This window comes from Oncorhynchus nerka, linkage group LG27 (genome assembly GCF_034236695.1).
Source record: "Oncorhynchus nerka isolate Pitt River linkage group LG27, Oner_Uvic_2.0, whole genome shotgun sequence".
In the NCBI taxonomy this organism is placed as follows: Eukaryota; Metazoa; Chordata; class Actinopteri; order Salmoniformes; family Salmonidae; genus Oncorhynchus; species Oncorhynchus nerka.
The window spans coordinates 3,203,352-3,223,396 of record NC_088422.1 but is presented as its reverse complement, the minus strand read 5'-3'; the positions used below and the strand labels follow the sequence as shown (position 1 = coordinate 3,223,396).

The 20,045-nt window shown below is 47.7% G+C and overlaps 1 protein-coding gene across 2 annotated transcripts in view; it reads right to left on the bottom strand.

Moving 5' to 3' along the window:
- pdzd2 (PDZ domain containing 2) overlaps nt 1-20,045 on the bottom strand; it is a 185,262-nt gene that overhangs the window by 87,093 nt on the left and 78,124 nt on the right. For both annotated transcript variants that reach the window (XM_065011331.1, XM_065011332.1), the window contains exons 4-5: nt 13,577-13,709; nt 7,829-7,972 (exon numbers count right to left, since the gene is read on the bottom strand). In XM_065011331.1, the coding sequence (XP_064867403.1) occupies nt 7,829-7,972; nt 13,577-13,709 (277 nt within the window). The remainder of the gene's footprint in view (nt 1-7,828; nt 7,973-13,576; nt 13,710-20,045) is intronic.

Below are 20,045 nucleotides of genomic sequence, written 5' to 3'. Positions count from 1 at the left end.
CTGTCTGCCTGCGTCTGTCTGTCTGTCTGTCTGTCTCTCTGTCTGCCTGTCTGTCTGTCTGTCTGCCTGTCTGTCTGTCTGCCTGCGTGTGTCTGTCTGTCTGTCTGTCTGTCTGTCTGTCTGTCTGTCTGCCTGCGTGTGTCTGTCTGTCTGTCTGTCTGTCTGTCTGTCTGTCTGTCTGTCTGCCTGTCTGTCTGTCTGCCTGTCTGCCTGTCTGTCTGTCTGTCTGTCTGTCTGTGTCTGTCTGTCTGTCTGTCTGTCTGCCTGCGTCTGTCTGTCTGTCTGTCTGCCTGTCTGCCTGCCTGCCTGCCTGCCTGCCTGCGTACTGTAGATTAAATTAAGTACCTTACTGTATATTTAATTAAGTTCCTTACTGTAGATTTAATTAAGTACCTTACAGTAGATTCAATTATGTACCTTACTGTAGATTCAATGAAGTACTTCACTGTAGATTTCATTAAGATCCTTACTGTAGATTAAATTAAGTACCTTACTGTAGATTCAATTAAGTACCTTACTGTATATTTAATTAAGTTCCTTACTGTAGATTTCATTAAGATCCTTACTGTAGATTCAATTAAGTTCCTTACTGTAGATTCAATGAAGTACTTCACTGTAGATTTAAGTACGAATACTCCATCCGCTGTGCCTTCAACCGGCCTCCGTCGGAGCTGACGCTCCTACTAGCCCCGGGCTACTAACTTTAAACGCCGTGTCGCCCGCGTGCTAGCGTAGTGGCGGCTTCCCTGTTCCATCCACCGCTGCCCCCTGGACACTGGGATCACTTGGCTACATAGCTGATGCCTGCTGGACTGTCCATTAATCACGGTACTCCATTCTGCTTGTTTATGTTTTATCTGTCGGCCCCAGCCGCACTCAGGCTCTGTGTGTAGTTAATCTGACCCTCCCTGCCTAGTCAACGCCATTTTACCTGCTGTTGTTGTGTTAGCTGATTAGCTGTTGTTGTCTCACCTGTTGTTGTCTCACCTGTTGTTGTCTCACCTGTTGTTGTCTCACCTGTTGTTTTAGCTAGCTCTCCCTAATCACCACCTTCGATTACTTTGTGCCTCGCTGTATGTCTCTCTCAAATGTCAATATGCCTTGTATACTGTTGTTCAGGTTAGTTATCATTGTTTTAGTTTACTGCGGAGCCCCTAGTCCCACTCATTATACATCAGATACCTCCTTTGTCCCACCTCCCACACATGTGGTGACCTCACCCATTACAACCAGCATGTCCAGAGATACAAGGGGGGGGTCGTAAAATTACTCAGAACAACAGACTACTCAGTGACTGGTCTGGACAGACCAATGGAGTGTCTATGTTCACCAGAGTGCCTTCATGAAAACACAAAACCCTCTGAGAGTGGCTGGTTCCAAACCAGTGGGACGCTGGGGAATTCGTGGTGGATTTGTGAGCAAGCAGGACTCTATAGAAAACAAAGGTCCTCCGTGAGGGAAGAGTCTATTTCTAAACTGTTTTAGTACAGTAGTGATTCAGAGACAGGGAAAGGAGAGCAGGAGAGGAGGAAGAGAGAGAGAGGGATGAGAGAGAGAGGTGGAGAGGGGAAGGGAGGAGAGAGAGAGGGAGGAGAGGGAGCTACGGAGAGAGGGAGGAGAGAGAGAGGTGGAGAGGGAGGAGAGAGAGAGGGAGGAGAGGGAGATACAGAGCGAGGGAGGAGAGAGAGAGGTGGAGAGGGAGGAGAGAGAGAGGGAGGGAGAGGGAGGGGAGAGAGAGGTGGAGAGGGAGGAGAGAGAGAGGTGGAGAGGGAGGAGAGAGAGAGGGAGGGAGAGAGGGGGAGGGAGGAGAGAGAGGAGAGGAGATACAGAGAGAGAGAGAGAGAGAGAGAGAGAGAGAGAGAGAGAGCGAGAGAGAGAGAGAGTGGAGAGAGAGAGAGAGAGAGAAACAGAGAGTGAGCCTGTCCTGTACAATTCAGAAGAAGCTCCATCCTTCCAACGTTTCCCTAACTAATCCTGTCAACAGGCTCACTAGGTACACACACCCAGTACACACACCCAGTACACACCCAGTACACACACCCAGTACACACACCCAGTACACACACCCAGTACACACACCCAGTATAGACACCCAGTACACACACCTAGTACACACACCTAGTATAGACACCCAGTACACACACCTAGTATAGACACCCAGTACACACACCCAGTATAGACACCTAGTACACACACCCAGTATAGACACCTAGTACACACACCCAGTATAGACACCCAGTACACACACCCAGTATAGACACCCAGTACACACACCCAGTATAGACACCTAGTACACACACCCAGTATAGACACCTAGTACACACACCCAGTATAGACACCCAGTACACACACCCAGTATAGACACCTAGTACACACACCTAGTATAGACACCCAGTACACACACCCAGTATAGACACCTAGTACACACACCCAGTATAGACACCCAGTACACACACCCAGTATAGACACCCAGTACACACACCCAGTATAGACACCCAGTACACACACCTAGTATAGACACCCAGTACACACACCCAGTACACACACCCAGTATAGACACCCAGTACACACACCTAGTACACACACCCAGTATAGACACCTAGTACACACACCCAGTATAGACACCCAGTACGCACACCCAGTATACACACCCAGTATAGACACCTAGTACACACACCTAGTATAGACACCTAGTACACACACCTAGTATAGACACCCAGTACAGACACCTAGTATACACACCCAGTATAGACACCCAGTACACACACCCAGTATAGACACCTAGTACACACACCCAGTATAGACACCCAGTACACACACCCAGTATAGACACCCAGTACACACACCCAGTACACACACCCAGTATAGACACCTAGTACACACACCCAGTATAGACACCTAGTACACACACCCAGTATAGACACCTAGTACACACACCCAGTACACACACCCAGTATAGACACCTAGTACACACACCCAGTATAGACACCCAGTACACACACCCAGTATAGACACCCAGTACACACACCCAGTATACACACCCAGTATAGACACCTAGTACACACACCCAGTATAGACACCCAGTACACACACCCAGTATACACACCCAGTATAGACACCTAGTACACACAACTAGTATAGACACCCAGTACACACACCCAGTATACACACCCAGTATAGACACCCAGTATACACACCCAGTATAGACACCCAGTACACACACCCAGTACACACACCCAGTACACACACCCAGTACACACACCCAGTATAGACACCTAGTACACACACCTAGTACACACACCCAGTACACACACCTAGTACACACACCCAGTACAGACACCCAGTACACACACCCAGTATAGACACCCAGTACACACACCCAGTATACACACCCAGTACACACACCCAGTACACACACCCAGTACACACACCTAGTATAGACACCCAGTACACACACCCAGTACACACACCCAGTATAGACACCTAGTACACACACCTAGTACACACACCCAGTACACACACCTAGTACACACACCCAGTACAGACACCCAGTACACACACCCAGTACACACACCCAGTATAGACACCCAGTACACACACCCAGTACACACACCCAGTATAGACACCCAGTACACACACCCAGTATAGACACCCAGTACACACACCCAGTACACACACCCAGTACACCCACCCAGTACACACCCAGTACACACCCAGTACACACACCCAGTACACACCCAGTACACACACCCAGTACACACCCAGTACACAAACCCAGTACACACCCAGTACACACACCCAGTACACACCCAGTACACACACCCAGTACATACCCAGTACACACCCAGTACACACCCAGTACACACACCCAGTACACACCCAGTACACACACCCAGTACACACACCCAGTACACACACCCAGTACACACACCCAGTACACACACCCAGTACACCCTATGCTCCGACCCAAACAGAGCACGCCCTCGCACACATCCGACGGCCATCCCATTGGATTAAGATGTAAAGATGTTCTGTAAATTATCCAGAATTTTACATCATAGTCCTCGCACAATATATCTGTCATAAGAGGTCAACATTTCACATAGTCCTCGCACTATATATCTGTCATAAGAGGTCAACATTTCACATAGTCCTCCCACTATATATCTGTCATAAGAGGTCAACATTTCACATAGTCCTCCCACTATATATCTGTCATAAGAGGTCAACATTTCACATAGTCCTCCCACTATATATCTGTCATAAGAGGTCAACATTTCACATAGTCCTCCCACTATATATCTGTCATAAGAGGTCAACATTTCACATAGTCCTCCCACAATATATCTGTCATAAGAGGTCAACATTTCACATAGTCCTCCCACTGTATATCTGTCATAAGAGGTCAACATTTCACATAGTCCTCCCACAATATATCTGTCATAAGAGGTCAACATTTCACATAGTCCTCCCACTGTATATCTGTCATAAGAGGTCAACATTTCACATAGTCCTCCCACTATATATCTGTCATAAGAGGTCAACATTTCACATAGTCCTCCCACTATATATCTGTCATAAGAGGTCAACATTTCACATAGTCCTCCCACTATATATCTGTCATAAGAGGTCAACATTTCACATAGTCCTCCCACTATATATCTGTCATAAGAGGTCAACATTTCACATAGTCCTCCCACTATATATCTGTCATAAGAGGTCAACATTTCACATAGTCCTCCCACTATATATCTGGCATAGAGGTCAACATTTCACATAGTCCTCCCACTATATATCTGTCATAAGAGGTCAACATTTCACATAGTCCTCCCACTATATATCTGTCATAAGAGGTCAACATTTCACATAGTCCTCCCACTATATATCTGTCATAAGAGGTCAACATTTCACATAGTCCTCCCACAATATATCTGTCATAAGAGGTCAACATTTCACATAGTCCTCCCACTGTATATCTGTCATAAGAGGTCAACATTTCACATAGTCCTCCCACAATATATCTGTCATAAGAGGTCAACATTTCACATAGTCCTCCCACTGTATATCTGTCATAAGAGGTCAACATTTCACATAGTCCTCCCACTATATATCTGTCATAAGAGGTCAACATTTCACATAGTCCTCCCACTATATATCTGTCATAAGAGGTCAACATTTCACATAGTCCTCCCACTATATATCTGTCATAAGAGGTCAACATTTCACATAGTCCTCCCACTATATATCTGTCATAAGAGGTCAACATTTCACATAGTCCTCCCACTATATATCTGTCATAAGAGGTCAACATTTCACACTCCAAAGTTGTTAAGAGAATTATGTTCTCAATGTTCATAAACTGACCTTCAATTAAACTACTCGGTCTGTTACCAAGAATTTGTAAGGTTCTTGTTGAAATGAAACAGACAGAGGCCAGTCTACAATAGTCGGAAATAGCCCAGAACTCACTAAGCCACTCCTCTACCAACATGTCACCATTTGAGTGCGTGTTGGGGTACCAGCCAGTCCTGGCACCGTGACAGAGGCCAGTCTACAATAGTCAGAAATAGCCCAGAACTCACTAAGCCACTCCTCTACCAACATGTCACCATTTGAGTGCGTGTTGGGGTACCAGCCAGTCCTGGCACCGTGACAGAGGCCAGTCTACAATAGTCAGAAATAGCCCAGAACTCACTAAGCCACTCCTCTACCAACATGTCACCATTTGAGTGCGTGTTGGGGTACCAGCCAGTCCTGGCACCGTGACAGAGGCCAGTCTACAATAGTCAGAAATAGCCCAGAACTCACTAAGCCACTCCTCTACCAACATGTCACCATTTGAGTGCGTGTTGGGGTACCAGCCAGTCCTGGCACCGTGACAGAGGCCAGTCTACAATAGTCAGCAACGTTTATTTACGAGAGCTCTACTTAGTTGTACAAAACCATTTATTTTATACTTGGCTTCTTACGCACATACATACACACACAACATTAGGTATCCAACGCACACCCCCGTCCTGCTACCCAGCTGAGAGAGATTAGGGAAGGCCACGAAAAACACTCCCCATCCTCCCTCAAGATAGGGGGGCCCTGGGAAGTACGTCCTTTCCTTTCCACCATCTCCCAGAGGCCCCATATCCAAGGTCTGCATGAGAAGTCTGCTAAGACAGTCTGTGTTTGAGACACCCAGACACCACATTATCTATATGGTCTTACTCTGATTCTGACTAGAATTACACATTTATTGATTATTCCCCAAATGTTCTCAAGGTAGATTGGATTAAAAGATGTATTGATGTTCTTCAAAAATGATCCAGAATTGTCATTTAGTCCTCCCACTATATATCTGCATTAGAGGTCAACGATCCACACACCAAAAATAAAATAGAATCAGCTTGAATTCAGCTTGATGTCTTATTTTGAAGCATTCAGTCATTCTCAGACTGCTCACACTATTTTATTTTTATTTCACCTTTATTTAACCAGGTAGGCCAGTTGAGAACACCTTTATTTAAACAGGTAGGCTAGTTGAGAACACCTTTATTTAACCAGGTAGGCTAGTTGAGAACACCTTTAGTTAACCAGGTAGGCTAGTTGAGAACACCTTTATTTAACCAGGTAGGCTAGTTGAGAACACCTTTATTTAACCAGGTAGGCTAGTTGAGAACACCTTTATTTAACCAGGTAGGCTAGTTGAGAACACCTTTATTTAACCAGGTAGGCTAGTTGAGAACACCTTTATTTAACCAGGTAGGCCAGTTGAGAACACCTTTATTTAACCAGGTAGGCTAGTTGAGAACACCTTTATTTAACCAGGTAGGCTAGTTGAGAACACCTTTATTTAACCAGGTAGGCTAGTTGAGAACACCTTTATTTAACCAGGTAGGCTAGTTGAGAACACCTTTATTTAACCAGGTAGGCTAGTTGAGAACACCTTTATTTAACCAGGTAGGCTAGTTGAGAACAGGTTCTCATTTGCAACTGCGACCTGGCCAAGATAAAGCATAGCAGTGTGAACAGACAACACAGAGTTACACATGGAGTAAACAATTAACAAGTCAATAACACAGTAGAAAAAAATGGGCAGTCTATATACAATGTGTGCAAAAGGCATGAGGAGGTAGGCGAATAATTACAATTTTGTAGATTAACACTGGAGTGATAAATGATCAGATGGTTATGTACAGGTAGAGATATTGGTGTGCAAAAGAGCAGAAAAGTAAATAAATAAAAACAGTATGGGGATGAGGTAGGTAAAAATGGATGGGCTATTTACCAATAGACTATGTACAGCTGCAGTACACACACCAAGTACATACCCAGTACACCCACCCAGTACACACCCAGTACACCCACCCAGTACACACCCAGTACACCCACCCAGTACACCCACCCAGTACACCCACCCAGTACACTCACCCAGTACACACCCAGTACACACACCCAGTACACACACCCAGTATAGACACCCAGTACACCCACCCAGTACACACACCCAGTACACACCCAGTACAAACACCCAGTACACCCACCCAGTACACCCACCCAGTACACCCACCCAGTAAACACCCAGTACACACCCAGTACACACACCCAGTACATACCCAGTACACACCCAGTACACACCCAGTACACAAACCCAGTACACACCCAGTACACACACCCAGTACACACCCAGTACACACACCCAGTACACCCTATGCTCCGACCCAAACAGAGCACGCCCTCGCACACATCCGACGGCTGTCCCATTGGTCTGTCGGCTTCAGTTGGCGTTTGGACAGCAGGGCTAACAAAACAGACAACACTCCTCCCCAGACACACATACCGTAGTGGGTAGAGAGAGGCTGCTGGAGTTCAGGCCGTGACGAGGTTCCATGTTGTTGCTAGGAGAAGGAGAGGAGGAGGAAGTACTGACCAGGTCTGGCAGGCTGGTAGATGGGTAACGGTGGAAATCCACCTCGGACTCCTCCTGGAAGAACCAGAGGACAGTGGAGAGGCGTGAGAGGACGTGTGGATGGAGAATGGTGTGTGTGTGTGTGTGTGTGTGTGTGTGTGTGTTTGTCTACAAGTTTTACTATACTTGTGAGTACCAGAAGTACTCAAAAGAACAGTAAACAGACTAACATTCAGAGAAATGAGGACATTTTGCTGGCCATTTTAGGTTTATGGGTTAGGTTTAGGTTTAGGCATTAGGTTTAGGTTTACTGTTAAAATTAGGTTTAGGTTTAGGGTTATGCATTAGGTTTAGGGTTATGTTTATGGTTAGAGTTAGGTTTAGGGTTCTGAAAAATAGGACTGGTGGTCCCCTGTATAAGTCCTCACGAGTATAGTAAGACATAGCTGTGTGTGTCCTACTCACTGATAGCTGTGTGTGTCCTACTCACTGATAGCTGTGTGTGTCCTACTCACTGATAGCTGTGTGTGTCCAACTCACTGATAGCTGTGTGTGTCCAACTCACTGAGTATAGTAAGACATAGCTGTGTGTGTCCTACTCACTGATAGCTGTGTGTGTCCTACTCACTGATAGCTGTGTGTGTCCAACTCACTGATAGCTGTGTGTGTCCAACTCACCAAGTATAGTAAGATATAGCTGTGTGTGTCCAACTCACTGAGTATAGTAAGATATAGCTGTGTGTGTCCTACTCACTGAGTATAGTAAGACATAGCTGTGTGTGTCCAACTCACTGAGTATAGTAAGATATAGCTGTGTGTGTCCAACTCACTGAGTATAGTAAGATATAGCTGTGTGTGTCCTACTCACTGAGTATAGTAAGACATAGCTGTGTGTGTCCTACTCACTGAGTATAGTAAGATATAGCTGTGTGTGTCCTACTCACTGAGTATAGTAAGACATAGCTGTGTGTGTCCAACTCACCAAGTATAGTAAGACATAGCTGTGTGTGTCCAACTCACCAAGTATAGTAAGACATAGCTGTGTGTGTGTCCAACTCACTGATAGCTGTGTGTGTCCTACTCACTGATAGCTGTGTGTGTCCAACTCACTGAGTATAGTAAGACATAGCTGTGTGTGTCCAACTCACCAAGTATAGTAAGACATAGCTGTGTGTGTCCAACTCACTGAGTATAGTAAGACATAGCTGTGTGTGTCCAACTCACTGAGTATAGTAAGACATAGCTGTGTGTGTCCAACTCACCAAGTATAGTAAGACATAGCTGTGTGTGTCCTACTCACTGATAGCTGTGTGTGTGTCCAACTCACTGATAGCTGTGTGTGTCCTACTCACTGATAGCGGTGTGTGTCCAACTCACCCAGTATAGTAAGACATAGCTGTGTGTGTCCAACTCACCAAGTATAGTAAGACATAGCTGTGTGTGTCCAACTCACTGAGTATAGTAAGATATAGCTGTGTGTGTGTCCAACTCACTGATAGCTGTATGTGTCCAACTCACTGAGTATAGTAAGACATAGCTGTGTGTGTCCTACTCACTGATAGCTGTGTGTGTCCAACTCACTGAGTATAGTAAGATATAGCTGTGTGTGTCCAACTCACTGAGTATAGTAAGATATAGCTGTGTGTGTCCAACTCACTGAGTATAGTAAGATATAGCTGTGTGTGTGTCCAACTCACTGATAGCTGTATGTGTCCAACTCACTGATAGCTGTGTGTGTCCTACTCACTGATAGCTGTGTGTGTCCTACTCACTGATAGCTGTGTGTGTCCAACTCACTGAGTATAGTAAGACATAGCTGTGTGTGTCCAACTCACCAAGTATAGTAAGACATAGCTGTGTGTGTCCAACTCACTGAGTATAGTAAGACATAGCTGTGTGTGTCCAACTCACTGAGTATAGTAAGACATAGCTGTGTGTGTCCAACTCACCAAGTATAGTAAGACATAGCTGTGTGTGTCCAACTCACCAAGTATAGTAAGACATAGCTGTGTGTGTCCTACTCACTGATAGCTGTGTGTGTGTCCAACTCACTGATAGCTGTGTGTGTCCTACTCACTGATAGCGGTGTGTGTCCAACTCACCCAGTATAGTAAGACATAGCTGTGTGTGTCCAACTCACCAAGTATAGTAAGACATAGCTGTGTGTGTCCAACTCACCAAGTATAGTAAGATATAGCTGTGTGTGTGTCCAACTCACTGATAGCTGTATGTGTCCAACTCACTGAGTATAGTAAGACATAGCTGTGTGTGTCCTACTCACTGATAGCTGTGTGTGTCCAACTCACTGAGTATAGTAAGATATAGCTGTGTGTGTCCAACTCACTGAGTATAGTAAGATATAGCTGTGTGTGTGTCCAACTCACTGATAGCTGTATGTGTCCAACTCACTGATAGCTGTGTGTGTCCTACTCACTGATAGCTGTGTGTGTCCAACTCACCCAGTATAGTAAGACATAGCTGTGTGTGTCCAACTCACCAAGTATAGTAAGACATAGCTGTGTGTGTCCAACTCACTGAGTATAGTAAGACATAGCTGTGTGTGTCCTACTCACTGATAGCTGTGTGTGTCCAACTAACCAAGTATAGTAAGATATAGCTGTGTGTGTCTAACTCACTGAGTATAGTAAGACATAGCTGTGTGTGTCCTACTCACTGATAGCTGTGTGTGTCCTACTCACTGAGTATAGTAAGACATAGATGTGTGTGTCCTACTCACTGAGTATAGTAAGACATAGCTGTGTGTGTCCTACTCACTGAGTATAGTAAGATATAGCTGTGTGTGTCCTACTCACTGAGTATAGTAAGATATAGCTGTGTGTGTCCAACTCACTGAGTATAGTAAGACATAGCTGTGTGTGTCCAACTCACTGAGTATAGTAAGATATAGCTGTGTGTGTCCTACTCACTGAGTATAGTAAGACATAGCTGTGTGTGTCCTACTCACTGATAGCTGTGTGTGTCCAACTCACTGAGTATAGTAAGACATAGCTGTGTGTGTCCTACTCACTGATAGCTGTGTGTGTCCAACTCACCAAGTATAGTAAGACATAGCTGTGATGGTGTCATACTCACTGAGTATAGTAAGATATAGCTGTGTGTGTCATACTCACTGAGTATAGTAAGACATAGCTGTGTGTGTCCAACTCACCACGTATAGTAAGACATAGCTGTGTGTGTCCAACTCACTGAGTTTAGTAAGACATAGCTGTGTGTGTCCAACTCACTGAGTATAGTAAGACATAGCTGTGTGTGTCCAACTCACTGATAGCTGTGTGTGTCCTACTCACTGATAGCTGTGTGTGTCCTACTCATTGATAGCTGTGTGTGTCCTACTCACTGATAGCTGTGTGTGTCCTACTCACTGATAGCTGTGTGTGTCCTACTCACTGATAGCTGTGTGTGTCCTACTCACTGATAGCTGTGTGTGTCCTACTCACTGATAGCTGTGTGTGTCCAACTCACTGATAGCTGTGTGTGTCCTACTCACTGATAGCTGTGTGTGTCCAACTCACTGATAGCTGTGTGTGTCCTACTCACTGAGTAGAGTAAGACATAGCTGTGTGTGTCCTACTCACTGATAGCTGTGTGTGTCCTACTCACTGATAGCTGTGTGTGTCCTACTCACTGATAGCTGTGTGTGTCCTACTCACTGATAGCTGTGTGTGTCCTACTCACTGATAGCTGTGTGTGTCCTACTCACTGATGGCTGTGTGTGTCCTACTCACTGATAGCTGTGTGTGTCCAACTCACTGATAGCTGTGTGTGTCCTACTCAGTGATAGCTGTGTGTGTCCTTCTCACTGATAGCTGTGTGTGTCCTACTCACTGGTGGCTGTGTGTGTCCTACTCACTGATAGCTGTGTGTGTCCAACTCACTGATAGCTGTGTGTGTCCTACTCACTGATAGCTGTGTGTGTCCTACTCACTGATAGCTGTGTGTGTCCTACTCACTGATAGCTGTGTGTGTCCTACTCACTGATAGCTGTGTGTCCTACTCACTGATAGCTGTGTGTGTCCAACTCACTGATAGCTGTGTGTGTCCTACTCACTGAGTAGAGTAAGACATAGCTGTGTGTGTCCTACTCACTGATAGCTGTGTGTGTCCTACTCACTGATAGCTGTGTGTGTCCTACTCACTGATAGCTGTGTGTGTCCTACTCACTGATAGCTGTGTGTCCTACTCACTGATAGCTGTGTGTGTCCTACTCACTGATAGCTGTGTGTGTCCAACTCACTGATAGCTGTGTGTGTCCTACTCACTGATAGCTGTGTGTGTCCTACTCACTGATAGCTGTGTGTGTCCTACTCACTGATAGCTGTGTGTGTCCTACTCACTGATAGCTGTGTGTGTCCTACTCACTAATAGCTGTGTGTGTCCTACTCACTGATAGCTGTGTGTGTCCTACTCACTGATAGCTGTGTGTGTCCTACTCACTGATAGCTGTGTGTGTCCTACTCACTGATAGCTGTGTGTGTCCTACTCACTGATAGCTGTGTGTGTCCTACTCACTGATAGCTGTGTGTGTCCTACTCACTGATAGCTGTGTGTGTCCTACTCACTGATGGCTGTGTGTGTCCTACTCACTGATAGCTGTGTGTGTCCAACTCACTGATAGCTGTGTGTGTCCTACTCAGTGATAGCTGTGTGTGTCCTTCTCACTGATAGCTGTGTGTGTCCTACTCACTGGTGGCTGTGTGTGTCCTACTCACTGATAGCTGTGTGTGTCCAACTCACTGATAGCTGTGTGTGTCCTACTCACTGATAGCTGTGTGTGTCCTACTCACTGATAGCTGTGTGTGTCCTACTCACTGATAGCTGTGTGTGTCCTACTCACTGATAGCTGTGTGTCCTACTCACTGATAGCTGTGTGTGTCCAACTCACTGATAGCTGTGTGTGTCCTACTCACTGAGTAGAGTAAGACATAGCTGTGTGTGTCCTACTCACTGATAGCTGTGTGTGTCCTACTCACTGATAGCTGTGTGTGTCCTACTCACTGATAGCTGTGTGTGTCCTACTCACTGATAGCTGTGTGTCCTACTCACTGATAGCTGTGTGTGTCCTACTCACTGATAGCTGTGTGTGTCCAACTCACTGATAGCTGTGTGTGTCCTACTCACTGATAGCTGTGTGTGTCCTACTCACTGATAGCTGTGTGTGTCCTACTCACTGATAGCTGTGTGTGTCCTACTCACTGATAGCTGTGTGTGTCCTACTCACTAATAGCTGTGTGTGTCCTACTCACTGATAGCTGTGTGTGTCCTACTCACTGATAGCTGTGTGTGTCCTACTCACTGATAGCTGTGTGTCCTACTCACTGATAGCTGTGTGTGTCCTACTCACTGATAGCTGTGTGTCCTACTCACTGATAGCTGTGTATCCTACTCACTGATAGCTGTGTGTGTCCAACTCACTGATAGCTGTGTGTGTCCTACTCACTGATAGCTGTGTGTGTCCTACTCACTGATAGCTGTGTGTGTCCTACTCACTGATAGCTGTGTGTGTCCTACTCACTGATAGCTGTGTGTGTCCTACTCACTGATAGCTGTGTGTGTCCTACTCACTGATAGCTGTGTGTGTCCTACTCACTGATAGCTGTGTGTCCTACACACTGATAGCTGTGTGTGTCCTACTCACTGATAGCTGTGTGTCCTACTCACCCTGCTAGCGACCACCAGTTGTACCAGTCCAGTGGAGGAGCGGAGGACGGCCACGGCCTCTGAATGAGACAGACCAACCAGAGACTGACCGTTGATCATCAAGAGCTCATCACCAGCCTTCAGCCGCCCGTCCCTAACACACACACACACACACACACGCACGCACGTAAACACACACACACACACACACACACACACACACACACACACACACACACACACACACACACACACACACACACACACACGCACGCAAACACACACACACACACACGCACCCACACACACACACACACTTTTAAATATATTTGATACTTTATTCGAATCCACAAATCATTACATTTACAAAAGCATTCAAACATACAAAACAAAAGGTAGATTGGTGGGTACTGACTGCTTTGCTCTGCAATTTACAGTACAGACAGCGAACAGTCAGGAACAGACCACGAACAGTCAGGAACAGACCACGAACAGTCAGGAACAGACAGCGAACAGTCTGCTACAGACCACGAACAGTCAGGAACAGACCACGAACAGTCTGCTACAGACCACGGACAGTCAGGAACAGACAGAGAACAGTCAGGAACAGACAGAGAACAGTCAGGAACAGACAGCGAACAGTCAGGAACAGACAGCGAACAGTCAGGAACAGACCACGAACAGTCAGGAACAGACCACGAACAGTCAGGAACAGACCGCGAACAGTCAGGAACAGACCACGAACAGTCAGGAACAGACCACGAACAGTCAGGAACAGACCACGAACAGTCAGGAACAGACAGAGAACAGTCAGGAACAGACAGAGAACAGTCAGGAACAGACAGCGAACAGTCAGGAACAGACAGCGAACAGTCAGGAACAGACAGCGAACAGTCAGGAACAGACAGCGAACAGTCAGGAACAGACCACGAACAGTCAGGAACAGACCACGAACAGTCAGGAACAGACCACGAACAGTCAGGAACAGACCACGAACAGTCTGCTACACACCAGGAACAGTCTACTACAGACCACGAACAGCCAGGAAGAGACCACGAACAGTCAGGAACAGACCACAAACAGTCAGGAACAGACAGAGAACAGTCAGGAACAGACCACGGACAGTCAGGAACAGACCACGAACAGTCTGCTACAGACCACGGACAGTCAGGAACAGACCACGAACAGTCTGCTACAGACCACGGACAGTCAGGAACAGACCACAAACAGTCAGGAACAGACCACGAACAGTCAGGAACAGACCACGAACAGTCTGCTACACACCACGAACAGTCTACTACAGACCACGAACAGCCAGGAACAGACCACGAACAGTCTGATACAGACCACGAACAGTCAGGAACAGACCACGAACAGTCAGGAACAGAACACGAACAGTCAGGAACAGACCACGAACAGTCAGGAACAGACCACGAACAGTCAGGAACAGACCACGGACAGTCAGGAACAGACCACGAACAGTCTGGAACAGACCACGAACAGTCTGCTACAGACCACGAACAGTCTGCTACAGACCACGAACAGTCAGGAACAGACCACGAACAGTCTGCTACAGACCACGGACAGTCAGTAACAGACCACGGACAGTCAGGAACAGACCACGAACAGTCTGCTACAGACCACGGACAGTCAGGAACAGACCACGAACAGTCAGGAACAGACCACGAACAGTCTGCTACAGACCACGAACAGTCAGGAACAGACCACAAACAGTCAGGAACAGACCACGAACAGTCAGGAACAGACCACGAACAGTCAGGAACAGACCACGAACAGTCAGGAACAGACCACGAACAGTCAGGAACAGACCACGAACAGTCTGCTACAGACCACGAACAGTCTGCTACAGACCACGAACAGTCAGGAACAGACCACGAACAGTCTGCTACAGACCACGGACAGTCAGGAACAGACCACGAACAGTCAGGAACAGACAACGAACAGTCTGCTACAGACCACGAACAGTCTGGAACAGACCACGAACAGTCTGCTACAGACCACGAACAGTCAGGAACAAACCACGAACAGTCAGGAACAGACCACGAACAGTCAGGAACAGACAGCGAACAGTCAGGAACAGACAGCGAACAGTCAGGAACAGACCACGAACAGTCAGGAACAGACAGCGAACAGTCAGGAACAGACAGCGAACAGTCAGGAACAGACCACGAACAGTCAGGAACAGACAGCGAACAGTCAGGAACAGACAGCGAACAGTCAGGAACAGACAGCGAACAGTCAGGAACAGACCACGAACAGTCAGGAACAGACCACGAACAGTCTGCTACAGACCACGAACAGTCAGGAACAGACCACGAACAGTCTGCTACAGACCACGAACAGTCAGGAACAGACCACGAACAGTCAGGAACAGACCACGAACAGTCTGGAACAGACCACGAACAGTCTGCTACAGACCACGAACAGTCAGGAACAGACCACGAACAGTCAGGAACAGACCACGAACAGTCAGGAACAGACCACGAACAGTCAGGAACAGACCACGAACAGTCAGGAACAGACAGCGAACAGTCAGGAACAGACCACGAACAGTCTGCAACAGACCACGAACAGTCAGGAACAGACCACGAACAGTCTGCTACAGACCACGGACAGTCAGGAACAGACCACGAACAGTCAGGAACAGACCACGAACAGTCTGCTACAGACCACGAACAGTCAGGAACAGACCACGAACAGTCTGGAACAGACCACGAACAGTCTGCTACAGACCACGAACAGTCAGGAACAGACCACGAACAGTCAGGAACAGACCACAAACAGTCAGGAACAGACCACGAACAGTCAGGAACAGACCACGAACAGTCAGGAACAGACCACGAACAGTCAGGAACAGACCACGAACAGTCAGGAACAGACCACGAACAGTCTGCTACAGACCACGAACAGTCTGCTACAGACCACGAACAGTCAGGAACAGACCACGAACAGTCAGGAACAGACAACGAACAGTCTGCTACAGACCACGAACAGTCTGGAACAGACCACGAACAGTCTGCTACAGACCACGAACAGTCAGGAACAAACCACGAACAGTCAGGAACAGACCACGAACAGTCAGGAACAGACAGCGAACAGTCAGGAACAGACAGCGAACAGTCAGGAACAGACCACGAACAGTCAGGAACAGACAGCGAACAGTCAGGAACAGACAGCGAACAGTCAGGAACAGACCACGAACAGTCAGGAACAGACAGCGAACAGTCAGGAACAGACAGCGAACAGTCAGGAACAGACAGCGAACAGTCAGGAACAGACCACGAACAGTCAGGAACAGACCACGAACAGTCTGCTACAGACCACGAACAGTCAGGAACAGACCACGAACAGTCTGCTACAGACCACGAACAGTCAGGAACAGACCACGAACAGTCAGGAACAGACCACGAACAGTCTGCTACAGACCACGAACAGTCAGGAACAGACCACGAACAGTCAGGAACAGACCACGAACAGTCAGGAACAGACCACGAACAGTCAGGAACAGACAGCGAACAGTCAGGAACAGACCACGAACAGTCTGCTACAGACCACGAACAGTCAGGAACAGACCACGAACAGTCTGCTACAGACCACGGACAGTCAGGAACAGACCACGAACAGTCAGGAACAGACCACGAACAGTCTGCTACAGACCACGAACAGTCAGGAACAGACCACGAACAGTCTGGAACAGACCACGAACAGTCTGCTACAGACCACGAACAGTCAGGAACAGACCACGAACAGTCAGGAACAGACCACGAACAGTCTGCTACAGACCACGAACAGTCAGGAACAGACCACGAACAGTCTGCTACAGACCACGAACAGTCAGGAACAGACCACGAACAGTCAGGAACAGACCACGAACAGTCTGCTACAGACCACGAACAGTCAGGAACAGACCACGAACAGTCAGGAACAGACCACGAACAGTCAGGAACAGACCACGAACAGTCAGGAACAGACAGCGAACAGTCAGGAACAGACCACGAACAGTCTGCTACAGACCACGAACAGTCAGGAACAGACCACGAACAGTCTGCTACAGACCACGGACAGTCAGGAACAGACCACGAACAGTCAGGAACAGACCACGAACAGTCTGCTACAGACCACGAACAGTCAGGAACAGACCACGAACAGTCTGGAACAGACCACGAACAGTCTGCTACAGACCACGAACAGTCAGGAACAGACCACGAACAGTCAGGAACAGACCACAAACAGTCAGGAACAGACCACGAACAGTCAGGAACAGACCACGAACAGTCAGGAACAGACCACGAACAGTCAGGAACAGACCACGAACAGTCAGGAACAGACCACGAACAGTCAGGAACAGACAGCGAACAGTCAGGAACAGACAGCGAACAGTCAGGAACAGACCACGAACAGTCAGGAACAGACAGCGAACAGTCAGGAACAGACAGCGAACAGTCAGGAACAGACCACGAACAGTCAGGAACAGACAGCGAACAGTCAGGAACAGACAGCGAACAGTCAGGAACAGACAGCGAACAGTCAGGAACAGACCACGAACAGTCAGGAACAGACCACGAACAGTCTGCTACAGACCACGAACAGTCAGGAACAGACCACGAACAGTCTGCTACAGACCACGAACAGTCAGGAACAGACCACGAACAGTCTGGAACAGACCACGAACAGTCTGCTACAGACCACGAACAGTCAGGAACAGACCACGAACAGTCAGGAACAGACCACGAACAGTCAGGAACAGACCACGAACAGTCAGGAACAGACAGCGAACAGTCAGGAACAGACCACGAACAGTCTGCTACAGACCACGAACAGTCAGGAACAGACCACGAACAGTCTGCTACAGACCACGAACAGTCAGGAACAGACCACAAACAGTCAGGAACAGACCACGAACAGTCATGAACAGACCACGAACAGTCAGGAACAGACCACGAACATTCAGGAACAGACCACGAACAGTCAGGAACAGACAGTGAACAGTCAGGAACAGACCACGAACAGTCAGGAACAGACCACGAACAGTCAGGAACAGACCACGAACAGTCTGCTACAGACCACGGACAGTCAGGAACAGACCACGAACAGTCAGGAACAGACCACGAACAGTCTGCTACAGACCACGAACAGTCAGGAACAGACCACAAACAGTCAGGAACAGACCACGAACATTCAGGAACAGACCACGAACAGTCAGGAACAGACCACGAACAGTCTGCTACAGACCACGAACAGTCAGGAACAGACCACGAACAGTCAGGAACAGACCACGAACAGTCAGGAACAGACCACGAACAGTCTGCTACAGACCACGGACAGTCAGGAACAGACCACGAACAGTCAGGAACAGACCACGAACAGTCTGCTACAGACCACGAACAGTCAGGAACAGACCACAAACAGTCAGGAACAGACCACGAACAGTCAGGAACAGACCACGAACAGTCAGGAACAGACCACGAACAGTCAGGAACAGACCACGAACAGTCTGCTACAGACCACGAACAGTCAGGAACAGACCACAAACAGTCAGGAACAGACCACGAACAGTCAGGAACAGACCACGAACAGTCAGGAACAGACCACGAACAGTCTGCTACAGACCACGAACAGTCAGGAACAGACCACGAACAGTCTGGAACAGACCACGAACAGTCTGCTACAGACCACGAACAGTCAGGAACAGACCACGAACAGTCAGGAACAGACCACGAACAGTCAGGAACAGACCACGAACAGTCAGGAACAGACAGCGAACAGTCAGGAACAGACCACGAACAGTCTGCTACAGACCACGAACAGTCAGGAACAGACCACGAACAGTCTGCTACAGACCACGAACAGTCAGGAACAGACCACAAACAGTCAGGAACAGACCACGAACAGTCATGAACAGACCACGAACAGTCAGGAACAGACCACGAACATTCAGGAACAGACCACGAACAGTCAGGAACAGACAGTGAACAGTCAGGAACAGACCACGAACAGTCAGGAACAGACCACGAACAGTCAGGAACAGACCACGAACAGTCTGCTACAGACCACGGACAGTCAGGAACAGACCACGAACAGTCAGGAACAGACCACGAACAGTCTGCTACAGACCACGAACAGTCAGGAACAGACCACGAACAGTCTGGAACAGACCACGAACAGTCTGCTACAGACCACGAACAGTCAGGAACAGACCACGAACAGTCAGGAACAGACCACAAACAGTCAGGAACAGACCACGAACAGTCAGGAACAGACCACGAACAGTCAGGAACAGACCACGAACAGTCAGGAACAGACCACGAACAGTCAGGAACAGACCACGAACAGTCAGGAACAGACCACGAACAGTCTGCTACAGACCACGAACAGTCTGCTACAGACCACGAACAGTCAGGAACAGACCACGAACAGTCAGGAACAGACAACGAACAGTCTGCTACAGACCACGAACAGTCTGGAACAG